Source organism: Clarias gariepinus, chromosome 2 (assembly GCF_024256425.1).
Source record: "Clarias gariepinus isolate MV-2021 ecotype Netherlands chromosome 2, CGAR_prim_01v2, whole genome shotgun sequence".
Classification (NCBI taxonomy): Eukaryota; Metazoa; Chordata; class Actinopteri; order Siluriformes; family Clariidae; genus Clarias; species Clarias gariepinus.
In genome coordinates this window covers 30,976,758-30,993,019 of record NC_071101.1, presented here as the reverse complement: position 1 = coordinate 30,993,019, position 16,262 = coordinate 30,976,758, and the positions used below count along the sequence as shown (strand labels likewise).

The following is a 16,262-nucleotide window of genomic DNA, read 5'->3' as shown; positions in this document are numbered from 1 at the left end:
ACATGAATATTTGATGTGTCTGTTCAAACTGGGAAGGAAAGGAAAAAAAAAATAAAAGACAGAAAAATATTAAAACAAATAATAAATATATGTATATATATTTTTTATATACATCTTTAGTGTGACATCACCTCAGCTCAAGAATTGGGTTCATTTAGGGGAAAAAATAGTATTAGGATTAAAAAGCAGTTTGTTAAAGAAAGTATATTGCTTTTCCTTTCAGACTTCCAGCTTAAACGAAGGTCTGATCAGGTCCAGGCTTCTTCATTCATTCTTAGTTAGCAGAAGGATTGTAAGACGTTTCAGGTGAAGGTTGATGCATAGACTTGCTGAAGCTCAGGGTTCCTGCAGGACTCTCTGGCAGTGATAGAGGAGACAGTCAGGGAAAGCAGGCAGAGGAGAACGCAGCCACACAGCCAGGGAGGCACTGTGTACGCGGCAGTGCATCAGGCAGGGGGCGCCATTCAGCAGACGACAGGCCACTATGCCTTCCGATCCTGAAGACAGAAACTCTTTTAGGCAATGAGGAAAAAAAAAACAGAACTGTGCACCTTTAAAATATTAAGAAGGAATGCACAAGAGCTGACATTATGAGTTGTCCTTCATAATGAAGGTGAGGAAAACATATTCAGCAAGTTGACATTTAAGATTGTAATGACGCACATAGTCTTACCAATGATGTGCACTGTGTGTAGTCGGAGGCTTTCCTGAAGAGCATCGAGAGTGGTTTCAAGAGGACCTCTGGCACCTCTGGTACCTGTCAGCAGTTTCAGGTTCTGCTTCACATCATTAGAGAAGGAGAGCCACAATTTCCCATAGTCCTCTGTGCTCAGTTTCAGTGGCCTGTTGGAAAAGCACTGGGTTGTAAAGAATCTGATTTTTTTACACTGCAGATTTTTCCACCAGATCATTAAATATGAAAAAACAAGCATTGTATACAAATAAATCTCACACAGTGATCTATCATAAAAAAAAAGGTTTGAATTATATTTCAGTACATGCTGAAATCATTAGGTCTTGTTGATCACTTTTTCACACATAGCTTTTAGTAAAGATGTGTAAATGGCTGTGCAAACAAGACAAAACTAAAATCTCTCTTCACTCATCTTCTGTATCGCTTTATCCTGTATTCAGGGTTGTGGGGATCTGGAGCCTATCCCTGGAGGCTTGGAGCACGAGGCAGGGTACACCCTGGACAGGGTGCCAATCCATCGCAGGGCACACACATACACACACTCACACGCTCATTTACTACAGGCAATTTGGGAACGCCTAACCTACATCTCTTTGGACTGTGGGAGGAAACCGACGTACCCGGAGGAAACCCACCAAGCGCAGGGAGAACATGCAAACTCCATGCACACAGAGACGTGAATAGAGTCTGGCCGGGAATCGAACCAGGACTCTAGGGGCAGGGGGGGTGGGGGGGGGGGGGGTGCAGTCAAATGAACTGATCACTGGGAGAGTGAATAAAGGGGAAGACATTTAGACTTTTCTGATTTCGTCACAATTGACTGATTAGTTTTATTTGTCCTATTTAATGGATTTGTGTTGGTTCACGTTCATTTTTATAAAATCTTCTGGATGTTCAAGTCAAACCGGGAATAAAGGTATAAAACCGACATTTAGAGAAGACTTAACGCACATACAGTAACAGTAAAACATTTGAACGGTGCAAACATTTTAAAGACGGCAAAATGTCCGTGAATGATCCCAGCCGAGATGCTTTGGAGTCCACTGCAGTCATTCCCGTGAACATCAAGTGAATGTGAATGATTGTGTGTACAGTTTCCACAGACATATCAGAGCTCCTAAGAGCTCTTTTCCATTCCATTACTCAGCTGAAAGTTATCCCCTGTACTGTGCTGATCTTGCTTCAGGCCAGTGTTTCATAAATTAAGTAAGCAATCTGATCATGGCTCTAATGCACTGAGAAAACTCTATCCTTTGTTAGTATCCAAGCAGTGGTGAACCCCTGGGATAAGTGCATTAGTGTAGCAGGGGAATAAATAGAGAAATAAGGGTAGTTTTTACTCTCATAACTGTGTTGTTGTTCTGCAAAAATCGAAAGTCTTGAGTTTTTTCTCGCACCGCATCTTTTTGCTCGCTCACCCACCGTTGGGGGCGGGCGTAACACACTCGGAGGACAGCGCTATCCGCTCCTTCCGCTTGCGCGAGCTCACAAACTGGCTGAAGAATGGCTGTGATTAATGTGGGAGCACTAAGTACCTCTCATCCCGCCCCTTCGAGACAGCTCGGCCAATCAGCTCTCTATAGACCTCCGGCTGCGAGAGGTTACAGCATCACCTGGGGATCGAACCAGCAATCTCCCTGGACGATAGGGCGAGCACTTTACCACTGCGCCACTTGGAGGCCCCAAAATCTCGCTTTGACTTGAACATGCCTTCTATAAAATGATTTATGATTCATGATTCATTAAAATTATTCATTTTGTTTGTTTTTAATAGAGACTCAAAAACAGTTTTGGATGGGGGTCTGTTAAATGCTGTAAACATTATTTAAAAAACATTTTAAATTTGATCGTATTATTCCAGATATAAAGGCGCAATACATTCAAATTCTATGACTTGAAGCCGATTGTCAAAAAGTGTTGAAAAAGTTATTAATCTTCTGATGTGTAAATTTAAAGGATGTTCTTTTGAGTTTACAAGATTTTCAGGAAAATCTATTTGTATGGATGAATTTTTGTATGGAAAAGCTTCATGGACATGAAAACGTTGCGATAATGTAAAGCACTGTTGTGGTGAATGCAGGTCATACCTTATAAAGTCTGGAGTGGACAGTTTGTCTGAGAACAGCAGTGTGTGTGAATGTCCAGTCTGTGTTTGGTACAGGACCGATCCTCTGAACGTCACCTGAATGTGAGGTTTCTCCATCAGCAGAGTGTAGCGACACACTGAGGAGTCCCTGCCCTCCAGACACTCCATCACGTTTCCTCTTAGACTTGCCATCTACAGTGAGTTGTTCAATTAGACATTTGGTCAAACGTTACTGAAGACGTAATTAGTTCTCTACTGGAATCGAATTATACACATCAAAAGGAAACTAATTTCTGGACTGAAACAGCTCCTTACCTCCAGCTCCTCACAGCTCAGTTCAACAGTGACATCACGGAGCGGCGTATCTGTGGTGTTGCAGACGAACAGCACGAGCAGCAGAGCATCTTCTCTGTAGACGCGGCAGCAAGAGATAGACATGTCAGGGTCAGAGGTCAAGCCGATAATGTCAGAGTGAGGCAGGTTTTCCAATTCCGGTGGCAACTGTAGAACACCAAGGTCAGAACAACCATTTTGTGGGACTACCGAAGCATCTTCTGCTGGAGTGTCTGTTCTGATCATCAGCGTATCAACAGTGTCAGCTTCATTTTCAAACAAACCATCGGCGCTCCGGCTGGACTGCGTCGTACCACAGACGCCATTAACTGTAGTGGACGTCGGGGTGTGGTTCGAGTTTTGGATGTGAGTAACTGGTCGCTCTTCCAGCAAGCCGTCGTATAAGGTGTCCGTCCTGAGCCGGGAAGACTGAGACGAGTTCGTGGAGGTCTCGCTGGTGCTTGAAGATAATGATGCTGTCTCGTGCTGGCGGTGTTTTCTTCTGAATCTGGGAGCCGGAGCTTCGGTTTTCTCTAACTGAAATGAGAGAACATTAATAAGAAAATAAATCAAACATAAAGGCATATTAGGAATTAGACATGTTATTGAAAAATAGTTAACACCAGGATGGCGTGGTGTGTTATACTACTAGTGGATCTGTTTTAGGTCCTGGCTCGACTGACACAGGCAGGAAGTGAATTCAACTCAGAACAGGTACTTATATAAATAACTTGGAAGTGGGAAAAAAAAAGCAACAAATTCATGATAGCTGTGAACTTTCTGATCCACCAGAGGCCAAAATCTAGGCGGCTGCTATTGTCACAGTGATATGCAATGTGATGCAGTGCTTCTCTAGGACCATGGTCCAACATAAAAAAAACACAGAGAGGCACATAAGACTACACATGTCCAGAAGTAACGTTAAAATAACAGTACTGTGAAGTTACTGTAGGAAAGTGTACTTTATTTATAGTAAACCCACCAGTGACAGAGAGTTTTGAGAGCCCAGGCCAACAAACAGAGACGATGCCAGCTGCTGCTTCTCCTGGTCCATGTCCGGGGGCTGTGGCTTGAGCTCGGGTTCGGGCTCAGGCTGGGAGGTGTCTTGAGTCACTTCCCGGTTGGACGACTGCATTGAGCTGTTCGGCTCGTCTTCTACTGCTGAGGGTTCTGAAGCTGATTGTTTCTGAGGCAGATATCCCTCCTTCCCCCACACTCTCTTCACACCCTCCAACATGAGTGTGCCCGCTCTGTAAGCAAACATGTAAACCCAACATGTTCCCTCAACTCATGTAAGGTCTAATGTGACATGTTTTGTAAGACAATAAAAATACAAAATTAGCACAAGGTAAAAAATGCTTTGCAGTTTGTTTTTATGTCTCTGCAAGTTCATACGCACCCTGTCCTAAGGGACGGTTCAGTGCTGTTACCAGACATTCCAGAGCTCACGGACAGGAGGGTCGGGGACTGTCTGTCGGTCAGTGTACAGGACGACATGCTCACAGGCAGAGACAGTCCATACGGCTCCAAACTCAGCGCTAGGAAGAACCACAGGAAAGAAAATAGAGCAGCATTCTCTTATTCTCCATTAACAAACTCTCACTTCATAGACAGAAAGATTGGATCCTTCTGTTATAAAAAAAAAAAAAAAATTCAGAAACATGGCAGTACTTCTCTCTTGACACAGCTCTTCCTGTCTCTGATGAGGAGGTTTATACGGAGCAGCTCCTGCAGCCAGAGCCTCAGATACGAACCCATCCAGAAACGAGAGCGAAGAGTCCACCTGTCTCACACAAGTGTAAACCAAGTCACAAAAAAGGTCTGCTGTTTGAATAGGTTTTAATATTTGCAGTAATGGCCTTATTAATATACCACTTAAAGATGGATACCGAGAGAAGGGACAATAAAAACAAATAATAATAATAATAAAAAATATGTAATGAAAAGACAAATAATACAAATATTAAAAAGTTACCATTAAAAAAAAGAGGAATTAATTTAATAGGAATTTAAATAGATGAGCAACAGCAAATTAAAATTATTATAGCTAAAGAGCTGACAGAGTAACAAATGGGTCTGTTCCTCACCGTTGTGCTGTCCCTGGCTTGCCGTACTACCTGAGCATGCAGCTGTGCGTCCCGCGTGAGACACTGCAGCTCATGAGCCTGCTGCCGCAGCACCGTGTCCAGAGACGAGGACAAGCTTTCTGCCAGTTCCATCACCAGCTCAGGAGCCCCAGAGCTCTGACACAGCTTAGTGAGGGCACACAGCACCCAGCTCCTGGTCTCAGAGCTCACGCCTCTCTGATTCAACAGCTTCCTGAGGAGCACCATGACCTCGTGTGGGTCCAGGCCTTGACTCATGCACGAGTACTCTCCAAGCACCTGAGAGGGGAAAAACAGGGTTATTACAAATAAATTTATAAAAATAAAAACACCCTCAAAATTTTTAAAGGTCTTTACGTGGTTTAAAGGTTTATGTGGAGGTAAAGGCACATGGTAGAGCTCTAAATCATAGGTACTGTAGACTGTTAATTCAATTTGATTCGATAAAAATTTTGAGTATTGTGATTTTCTATTGGATTAAACAGCACTGAGGTTTTTTTTTCAAGCAGCTATATTTTTACAGGTTGTAAAGTATAAAAATTACAAAAATAAAATATAAAATGAAATGTGTTGATTGTTTAAATGCACCAACTGTCCATAAACTCAAATTTTACAAAGCACCTCATCAGTTTTAGACTATTTAACATTTGAAAGTTAACGTAAAAAGTGGGAATGGATTCAGAATTTAAAAATTACTATAAAATACACTAGTTGGAACAAATATAAAAAAAAAAAACTATATACCTGTAATGAAGAGAGTCATAAAAATCAACACAGGGATATTTCTTTTTTTTTTCACAGCGAATCACTTTTTCCACATTTTGTTATGTCACAGCCTTATTATAAAATTGATTAAATTATTTTTTTGCAATGGCTGTGAATACTTATTTACATGTGTTTTTCAATTTATTTTTTTTTTAACAAATTTTAACTATTTTCATGTTGTCATTATGGGGTGTTGTGTGTAGAATTCTGAGAAAAAAAATAATTTAAGCCATTTTAGAATAAGGTTGTGACAAAATGTGCAAAAAGTGAAACAGCTGCGAATACTTTCCGGATGCACTGTATATATAAAAAGTATATATATATATATATAAATTTTTTTTTTTTTTTTGACTATATGAAGTTTAAAAACTTATATTTGAACTTTAAATTTGAAACCATATTTGACCGAAACAGTTTAACTGAATAAAAATGCTGCAGCTTTGCATTTATCATATTTTAGCAACAATAATAGTAACAAGCAGCATGTGTGTGTGCCGACCCAGCTGATGACTTGTAAGAAACACTGCGGCAGGTGAGAACAGTCGCCCTTCAACACTGCCATATACGAGTTCACTGCGTACAGCCTGAGCTGCCGGTCGTCCTCCTCTGCATCTAACCCTGAAACACACCACTAACAGTCAAGCCAGACCTCTCCTCACACTAATCCCAAATTGATAGATTAGATTGTGTGCAGTTTTACCCTCTGCAAGCAGCCTCAGGAAGCTGTTGGGAATGTCTGGCTGCATGAGGTCACCTCCAAGACACAACACCTCGTTCATGGTCTGAATGAACCACTCGTTGTCTGGAGCATACGTACAGCTTTTATAGGAGCATACGCAAAACGGGATGATTTATAGTACAATATATCATGAACAATAAATAAATAAATAAATAAATAAAACTTTATAAATAAAACCCCAACAGTGACTGATGCATGTCGGAGCTCCACAAACATCTCAAAGATTAGGGAAGATCAGGCAAGTGGAAGAGATTTACAGCAGTATTCCTCTCTAGGAAGAGCTTCAAAATGGCCACTGTTCAAATAATTATAAAGCCATTGTTTTGAAAATCACACTGCGATTACTTTTACAAATTATGATTTAAACTGCAACATATAAAACTATTACACATAGTATTTAGTATTCAATTGTATGTATACAAAATTTTAAAGCAACTAATGGCATACAGTGGGGGGAAAAAGTATTTAGTTAGCCACCAATTGTGCAAGTTCTCCCACTTAAAAACATGAGAGAGGCCTCTAATTTTTATCATGGGTATACCTCAACTATGAGAGACAAAATAAGAAAAAAAATCCAGAAAATTACATTGTAGGATTTTTAAAGAATTTATTTGCAAATTCTAGTGGAAAATAAGTATTTGGTCAATAACAAAATTTCATGTCTATACTTTGTTATATACCTTTTGTTGGCAATAACAGAGGTCAAACGTTTTTTGTAAGTCCTCTGCCGGTATTTTGGCCCATTCCTCCATGCAGATCTCCTCTAGAGCAGTGATGTTTTGGGGCTGTCACTGAGCAACACGGACTTTTAACTCCCTCCAAAGATTTCCTATGGGGTTGAGATCTGGAGACTGGCTAGGCCACTCCAGGACCTTGAAATGCTTCTTACAAAGCCACTCCTTCGTTGCCTGGGCGGTGTGTTTGGAATTATTGTTATGCTAAAAGACCCAGCCACGTTTCATCTTCAATGCCCTTGCTGATGGATGGAGGTTTTTACTCAAAATTTCACGATACATTGCCCTATTCAATCTTTCCTTTACACAGATCAGTCCTGCTGGTCTCTTTGCAGAAAAACAGCCCCAAAGCATGATGTTTCCACCCCCATGCTTCACTGTAGGTATGGTGTTCTTTGGATGCAACTCAGCATTCTTTCTCCTCCAAACACGAAGTTCTATTTTGGTTTCATCAGACCATATGACATTTTCCCAATCCTCTTGGATCATCCAAATGCTCTCTAGCTTCAGACGGGCCTTGACATGTAATGGCTTAAGCAGGGGAACACGTCTGGCACTGCAGGATTCAAGTCCCTGGTGGCGCAGTGTGTTACTGATGGTAGCCTTTGTTACTTTGGGCCCAGCTCTCTGCAGGTTGTTCACTAGGTCCCCTCGTGTGGTTCTGGGAGTTTTTGTGATCATTTTGATCCCATGTGGTGAGATCTTGCGTGGAGCCCCAGATTGAGGGAGATTATCAGCGGTGTCCTTTGACAGATCTTTGGTTTTGGCCATAGTGGAGTTTGAAGTGTGACTGTTGAGGTTGTGGACAGGGATCTTTTATACTGATAGCAGATGCCATTAATACAGGTAACGAGTTAATACAGGACAAAGGAGCCTTTTAAAGAAGAAGTTACAGGTTTGTGAGAGCCAGAAATCTTGCTTGTTTGTAGATGACCAAATACTTATTTTCCACTATAATTTGCAAAATAAATTCTTTAAAAATCCTACAGTGTGATTTTCTGTATTTTTTTTTCTTATTTTGTCTCTCATACTGTAGTTGAGGTATACCTATGATGAAAATTACAGGCCTCTCTCATCTTTTTAAGTGGGAGAACTTGCACAATTGTTGGCTGACTAAATACTTATTTGCCCCACTGTATCGTTGTACTGTGCTTAAAGTCTTTAATATCAGTGTTATGCCTTAAATATCAGTGTATCAATGCCTTCATTCACAAGAAATTTCATCACAAGCCCCGGTTTGACTTGCACGCCCTGTGACTATGATTGAGAAGGATGTTGTACACCATGCTTACATTTAGTAAATAATCAATCTTTCATTTAAATGAGCAAGAATAAAAGGATATTTTTCAGCCAACTCGGCCACTTTTCCCACAAGATCAACAATGGTGTAGTTATCGTCACAAAGCCGGAGGAATCCTAGCATCTTCTCCACGATCACAGTGACATTCTGAGCATTCGTGATCCTGAAGAGCAGCTCTAGGGTCTGAGGGAAAGAAAAGAGGAAGAGGAGAAAAAGGAGGACGAGGAGTTGACACCAAGGCTTTCATATTATATATATATTTTTTATATTGGGTGTGTTTTGTCTAAAAAAAAAAAAAAAAAAAAAAGGCACTTTGCTAGAATAAAACAGGAAATCCATTTCAAGATTTATTTTGACTGGAGAAGATCAAATCAAAGCAGATTTGTCTTTTTTTACCTCTCTCTTGATGAGAAGATCTGAGTGATCCAAACACTCTATAATAGTCATCTGGTGCTGCAGAGCGAGATTGGCATCGTACTGAACCACGTATGTTAATGCCTTCACCCCTGTATAGAGAGAGAGAGTGAGACAGAAAGAGAAAACATTTTTGTTTCTAACAGCACTTGAGCGAATGAGACGGTCTGAATAAAAAAAAAAGGGAAAAAAAAACTATACCCAGATATTTCAGGTTGATCTTAGGAGACACCACAAAGTTCCCAATGCATCTAGCGGCTTTTTCTAGCAGCTCAGCTTTAGGGTATACTGTATAGATTGCCTTTACACACTCGTACAGAATTGCTGAAAAAGAAATGACCAGTTAAAGCACATCAGTAATCATTTACAAAAACAGTGTAAAGTCGGAGGAAAACTTACCATAAGTTATGTTGTGATTCATTTCCGCTCGGCGCAGAGACTCGTCTAAGACCTCGTACATCAGCTCACTCGTGCTATGAGAGTGAAAAGCATGATTAAGCTAATCAGATCTGGTGCTTTCCAGAGAGAAAGAGAGAGAGAGAGAGAGAGACAAAGAGAAAGTCAGCTAATGAAAGAAACAGACAGAAAGATAGACAGTGGGACAGTTGAAGAGATATAGAGTAAGAAAAAAGAAAGAAAGAAAGAAAGAAAGAAAGAAAAGGAAATATTTGTTCCTTTTTTGCATCCAATAAATAGCATAAAAAAAAACAGAAAGAAGACTGAAAGAGGAAGAGACAGAGAGAAAATGGGGAAGGTGGTGAATGAATGAATGACTGTTTACTGCAACTATAACAGAAACTCTCTTATCCCTAAGATGATTCACCACATGCATAACATGTCTTTCATTAATAAATTACAGTACAATTATAGTTGTTATTTATAATGTTCAATAAAAACAATATAATTGCTGGCAAATTGCTTTGTCAGCTGATGACACATATACAGCTACATTCAGCTGATGTATGTATGCATGTTATGTGTTATGTACATATGTTATGTATGATATATATATAACATATATACATTATTAGATGTTATTGTATATGAAAATAATGCACGTCACAGTAATGAAATCACACAACTCCCAGAGTGAGTATTTTTTGCAGTGTGTTATTCCTTACATGATTAAAGAAAGTGTGGTGTGATGTGGCTATTTTCCAATAACAGCATGCTTCAGTATGTTTATTAAAACAGCTGTTGTTTTAGAAACCTCTCTAGTTTCCTCTTTTATAAAATTAATAGAAAATGAATTATTAAAGCAGGACTTTGTATTAGGCAGATACAATCTCAGGCAAACACCAATATATAACTTTTTTTCACCATGCCATGAGTTATTTAACAATTGATGCCACAAAGAATAAAACATGCGGTGCTGTTTATCTGACTTTGTATTTGCATAATAATAAGAATCTATATGATCAGATGATTAAAAAAGAAATTACACGATAAAACTAGAATTAAAAGAGGGGGCACTTACAGAACTTTTACACATGACCTTATGCTCAAAAAGAATTTACATTATTTTGCAAGTTTTTAATCTGTGAAGCCTTATAATGATGACGCAATTATTTGTCACATGTAGTACCTTACAGTACAGTGAAATGACTTTTTTTTTCTTTTTTTTTTTGTATATTTCAAGTATGGGAAGCTGGGGTCAGAGCACAGGGTCAGCCAGGATAGAGCACCCTGTAGTTAAGCCTACTACTGTAGTAGCCTTGCTTATGGGTTTAACAGCAGCAACTTGTCAGTGCTGCGACTTGAACCCCTGACCTTCTGATCAGTAATGCAGAGCCTTCAGTGTTTGAAATACCACTGGCCCTTATCCAGACATACAGCATGCGGAGCTTCAATCGCTGTTGTTACTCTTTGTAAACGATTACATATAAGAATGTATACAACACATTAATATAAACCTGTGATTCGCCTTTCAGCTGGATCTAGTGTCCGTGAAAACATTTTCTGACAGATCAGAGTCAAGATTTCAACATGGTTATGGTATTAAAATGGAATAAAGTGTATTGTGTGGAATAAAGTACTGTGTTTCAGCTCCAGTGTGTACCTCTGGTCCTCTTTCCCCAGCAGAGACAGGATACGGAGCAGTTGAATCTGCAGCCATGGAGCAGGGACACCATGGTAGTTAAAGTCCAGTGGCAGCTTCCCTCCAACCACCTGCCTCATGATGGTCACAAAACTGCTCGTCAGCTCCTTGTAATTGTCAGGGTTCTCCTAAGAACGAAGCAGACTTCACTTCGTTATATTCTTAATGAAAACATTAATGTGACACGTGACTTTAAGAGTTTTCTTTAAATGTGAAAGAGGAAAGACCTTGATCATGCGTAGGTAGATGTGTAAAGAGCACATCATAACTCCTGGGTCTTTGTCGCACAAGGCTTTGCGAAACTTGCCGTGAATGTGCTGCACTTGATTTGGAGCGATCAGGTAGAACTTGTACAGAGCGAGTACTGCTTTCCGTCGAATGATTTCCCTAAAAAACAAGCAGACCAGATAAGTGAGGAAACACCCTTCTCACAGTCTGATTCAATGTTGATTATTTTGGGAGCTTACTTTTGATGAGACAGCTTCTCTTCTACGAGCGGCAGAATGGACGGTATCATGTCTTTGGGAAATATCTGACTTACAACAGTCAGAGCCATGCAGACCTCAATGAGGTTAGTGCTTTGAAGATCCTGTGAAAAACAAGTTGTGCTTTAAAAAGGGCATAATTTATTAATTTATACAGATGACCAGATTACACACTAGAACTGGGCAATAGGATAAACTGCATCACAACATACTTTTCTATAACCCGTTCAGTATCATGGGTAGCTTTAGTACTTTTCATATCAATAATAAATTCTGATTTGATGCATCTGTTTAGATCTTAACATTCTGCATATTTTAATTAATTGTCCAGAATGTTTCACAGATCTCTCTTTATCAGTCTTGAATTATTTTCTTATTTATTTAGTCAAAACATTTTATAAACTAACATTTTTTAAATGCTGGCAGTTAGCAAAACTAAAGAATAACTTACATTATGTTACACACTTACTCGACCACGTTATGCTTGACGTTATACAGACCCCACAAGGAGCTTTTAAGCAACACCAAAATGATGAGGGCGTTTCATCTGTGCTGTGTTTCTGCTCGTTATGTCTGATTATTTTCCCAGGACTCCAGAACATATGCTTTGTTTATTTAATCCACATTTCGGTCATTAAATATACATAAATTTAATTTTAAGACATGGTGATCCTGCAGTTTTTTTGTTTTGTTTACAATATTAAATCTGCATTTGTAGCTACCGTACTGTGAAAAAAAGTTTATGTAATGTAATCCTGATAATACAAAGAAAACCCAAGTAAATACAACATGCAGTTTTAAAATGATAATTTCATTCATTAAGAGAAAAAAAGTTGTGAAAACCCACCTGACCCTGTGTGAAAAAAGGAATTTCCTCCAACCTCTAAATCATTAACATCACAATCAGGCTTGATTACAGTCAGACCAGTTGAATCAAGAAATCACTTTAATAGAATTGCATGCTTTACTCTGTCTAACAAAGTAAAGCATGCAATATAATCTATAAAAAAAAACATCTAAAGAAATGTAAGAAATTCAATATATTTTTTTTTGCATTTATCTGGGTTATCTTTGTGTAATATTCAAAATTGACTGATGATCTTAATCATTTAAATGTGAAATATGCAAAAGGATAAAATTTCCTGATTCCATACTTTTATTACAGTCTTGTATTATTTATTAAGGTACTTTTCAGATGATAGAAAAATGCACATTGTTTTGCATAGCTATTGAGACAAGATCAGAGGAAGCATTAGATGTTTTTTAAGGAAGGCTGGTCTGGAAAATTGTCTTTAACAGGCCAGAAAGATAAAGAAGAATAAGATCAACAGTGTTTGAATGATGGTATTTAGTAAACTAGTAACCCAGTGCAAGAACCTATCCAGTGACAGACCTAATGGATTCCAACTGCCGTTTAACAACAAAAAATAAAGAAGAAGAAGTTGTAGTTAAGAGCAGATTCAGACATTCCCCCTGGAAGGTAGTAAATGCAAGAAATCATACACACCTTTAATACTGTATTGACCAGGAGTAGCAGCAGTTCATGACTCTCATTAAGAAACAACGACACTGCAAGGTAACCTGTGATTGCACAAAAACAAGCAGCGAATAATCAGTTTCAGCAAGCATCCTGTTTAACATTAGTACCTTATTGAAATAACATACCAACTCTCTTCTCTAGTACGGTGCCCTGCTGAGCCAGCTTGATGGCATGGATGTGAGCAAAAGTGGCTTCATACCCGAGCATCTCACAATACATGGCTCTCACCATCAGTTCCCTCATCTGTCTCTGAACATACGGAAAAACACAGTAATGACCTGTGTGTTCTAACATCCTTTCTTTTGAAATCAGCATTAACATTTAACGCAATCTAAGCTACAATAGCTCTTGTATTTTCCTAACCAATGCAAACTGACAACATTCTACAAGACCTTCAGTTTTATAGTTTTTCTTCTAACCCAGTCCTCTAGTCATTACAATCTGGCCCTTTCCACAGTAGCTGCATTTTCAATATCTTGTTACACTGGCAACTGGAAGTGGGTGGAATATATTAGGCAGCAAGTGAACCTTTTTTTCCCCCTGAAATTGATGTGATGAAAGCAGAGGCAAAAGGCAAGTGTAAGGATTTGAGTGACTTTGACAAAGGACAGATTGTGATGGCTAGAGCACTGGGTCAGAGCAACTCCAAAACTGCAGCTCTTCTGGTCCTGGGCGATCAAGGCTCACTGATGCACGTTGCAAGCAAAGGCCCATGTACAGTAGTCCAATCCAATAAAAGACATATTGTAGCTCATATTGATGAAAGGGTTAATGCTGGTTATGAGAGAAAGGTGTCAGAACACACACAGTGCATCACTGCTATGGTGGCAAAGGCCCTGGGGACCTACTCAATACTAGGATGATCAGTGAATATACAAATATATTCTTTAATTTATAACAAGAAGGCTAAAGTGTTAAATCAGGTCTACCATTGTGGTATTGGGTGATGAGATCTGCTCTTTAATAGCAGCCAGCTCTTTAGTGATGAGTCTCTCTTCTTCCTGCAGTATTAAAAAAAATGCTGATTTAGCACTTCATTAAAAACATATCACAGAAGCTCAAGCAATCATAAGACAGTGATAGGATGAGGAAGAGAGATGTGATGGTCAGGTCATGGTGAACACTCACATTTTTGGATGTCAGTTCAGTGATGCTTCTGACCAACTGCCCTAATTTGGAGGTGGCTGAAAGTTTGGAGGCTCCAGACTGGGGGTCCAGAGACAGCAGACTCGGCAGAGCACTGAGGGTCTTCTCAACAACATCACTCATTGCAGCTCGGAAAGGCACAGAATACAAACCAGCCCTGCTCTTTCGGGCACTTCTGTCTCTCGGACACCAGCTGGACAAGCGTCCTGTCTAACAACACAAACAGCTTAAACACGAACATAAAGAAGCTGGACGCTGGAAAACGAGAAATGTTTACACCACTGAAACTAGCCGCTGGTTCAATCGCAAACACCTCCACGTTCCCTAAAAAGGTGCACTATGTAGGGTTTAAAGCAAATACATAAAAGTCCCTCCGTCTAGTGCCCTGGATAAATATTTGGAACGCAGCCCATGTTTGACAGCAGAACGCAGTGTCATATCCTGTCCCTTCTTCTTCTCGTGTTGTGTGGTAAAGTTAAGTAATGCGGTTTTTACCGACATCTGCTGGTTGAAATTATTTATCACGGCATGCTGCTCATTATTTTACCATCCAGACATCTTGTGTATGAAGCGATATCCCGGACAATATTCAAATGGAATTGCAAATTTGCATATACATATATATTATATATTTATATATTTTTTATTAAATCAAAGCTTTGCCTTGGATCTGCATGAAAGAAATAGCACGACTACCTGACACTATATGAAAGGGTGTGGTCAGCATTACACAGGAAGTTGGCACTAAACATTTTGGGGTAGCAAAAAGTTGTAATATTCATTCAATTATCTTGCATGTTACTTATCTAGTTGGACTATTGGACTATTGGACTGTGTGAGGAAACCGGAGCTCTCAGAGGAAACCCACCAAGCACAGGGAGAGCATACTGTACAAACTCCATACATAACCTGATTTATCTTTTTTAATTCTTAATAACAATAGATTTAATTGCACTGTTGTTTGTTCTCTACACAAGAATTTCTCTCCTTTGAAGATTTAAGACTTAATGGTGTAAAATGTGACATGACAAGAATCTAAATATATTAATATAAACTTTTTTTTATAGTTCTAAAAATGCTCCAATATACATTATCTGGATTTCCACTAACCAATATCACACAAATATTTTACAAATATATATTTTTCAAAATGCAAATACAAAAACAGACACATCACATATTTCTCGATATGTAAAACCCATTTATTTATCTTTAATGATGAGACTATTATTATTGTGGACAAATATTATATATACATTTCGCTACAGTAGTAACCGTTCCTATAGTGCAAGTACTACTTCAGATCAATATATGTCAAAGAGCACATAATAGCAGATGACAGAAGGGATTGTTTGCATATTATATTAACAATCTGCAAAAAAGAGAGAAAATCTCTGTTCTTTCAGCTGGCTGCTTTGCTATTTTAGACTCGAATCTAAAATGGTAAATGAACACACAAATCTCCTACAAAGAACCACAAAGCAGTAAATGCAGTTCAACTTTCATCTTTTAAAGATACTGTATATCACAAGACAGATACATTTGCAATTTAGATATGTTTAATAAACTATCCCATATATATGTTTTTTTTCTTTAATGGCCATAAATCTAACAAAGTTGCTAATTACAATACAGGAGTTTGTAAGAAGAGGGCTGGATATTCGTATAGAGTTGGTGGATATGAAGTATCAAAAAGCAGAAAAGCAGCAGGTTTCACTGAAATTTATTACCTCCATGACTTTCATTTTTAAATATGATCAAACAAAAAGCAATATCCATGTGCCAACTGCCATTTGTAATTATAAATATAACTTGTTAGCTTA

General features: G+C 38.9%; 1 protein-coding gene across 1 annotated transcript; it reads right to left on the bottom strand.

Moving 5' to 3' along the window:
- Positions 1–63: 63 nt before the first annotated feature.
- ap4e1 (adaptor related protein complex 4 subunit epsilon 1) lies at positions 64–14,731 on the bottom strand. Its single transcript, XM_053488010.1, has 21 exons — positions 14,422–14,731; positions 14,223–14,294; positions 13,419–13,542; positions 13,261–13,334; positions 11,736–11,857; positions 11,496–11,655; positions 11,230–11,396; positions 9,570–9,643; positions 9,372–9,494; positions 9,153–9,262; positions 8,800–8,939; positions 6,684–6,796; positions 6,483–6,601; positions 5,201–5,497; positions 4,785–4,896; positions 4,513–4,651; positions 4,096–4,363; positions 3,096–3,650; positions 2,782–2,972; positions 674–843; positions 64–497 (listed from the first exon to the last, which is right to left on the bottom strand). Exons 1-21 carry the CDS (start codon positions 14,560–14,562, stop codon positions 337–339), a joined length of 3,432 nt encoding a protein of 1,143 aa, XP_053343985.1. The 5' UTR covers positions 14,563–14,731; the 3' UTR covers positions 64–336.
- Positions 14,732–16,262: the final 1,531 nt, after the last annotated feature.

Coding starts and splice junctions, on each gene's coding strand:
- ap4e1 (XM_053488010.1), bottom strand. CDS start 14,562: ATGAGTGATGTTGTTGAGAAGACCCTCAGTGCTCTGCCGAGTCTGCTG. Junction 11,656..11,735: donor GAGAAGCTGTCTCATCAAAA/GTAAGCTCCCAA, acceptor CTTGTTTTTTAG/GGAAATCATTCGACGGAAAG. Junction 11,397..11,495: donor TCTACCTACGCATGATCAAG/GTCTTTCCTCTT, acceptor CTTCGTTCTTAG/GAGAACCCTGACAATTACAA.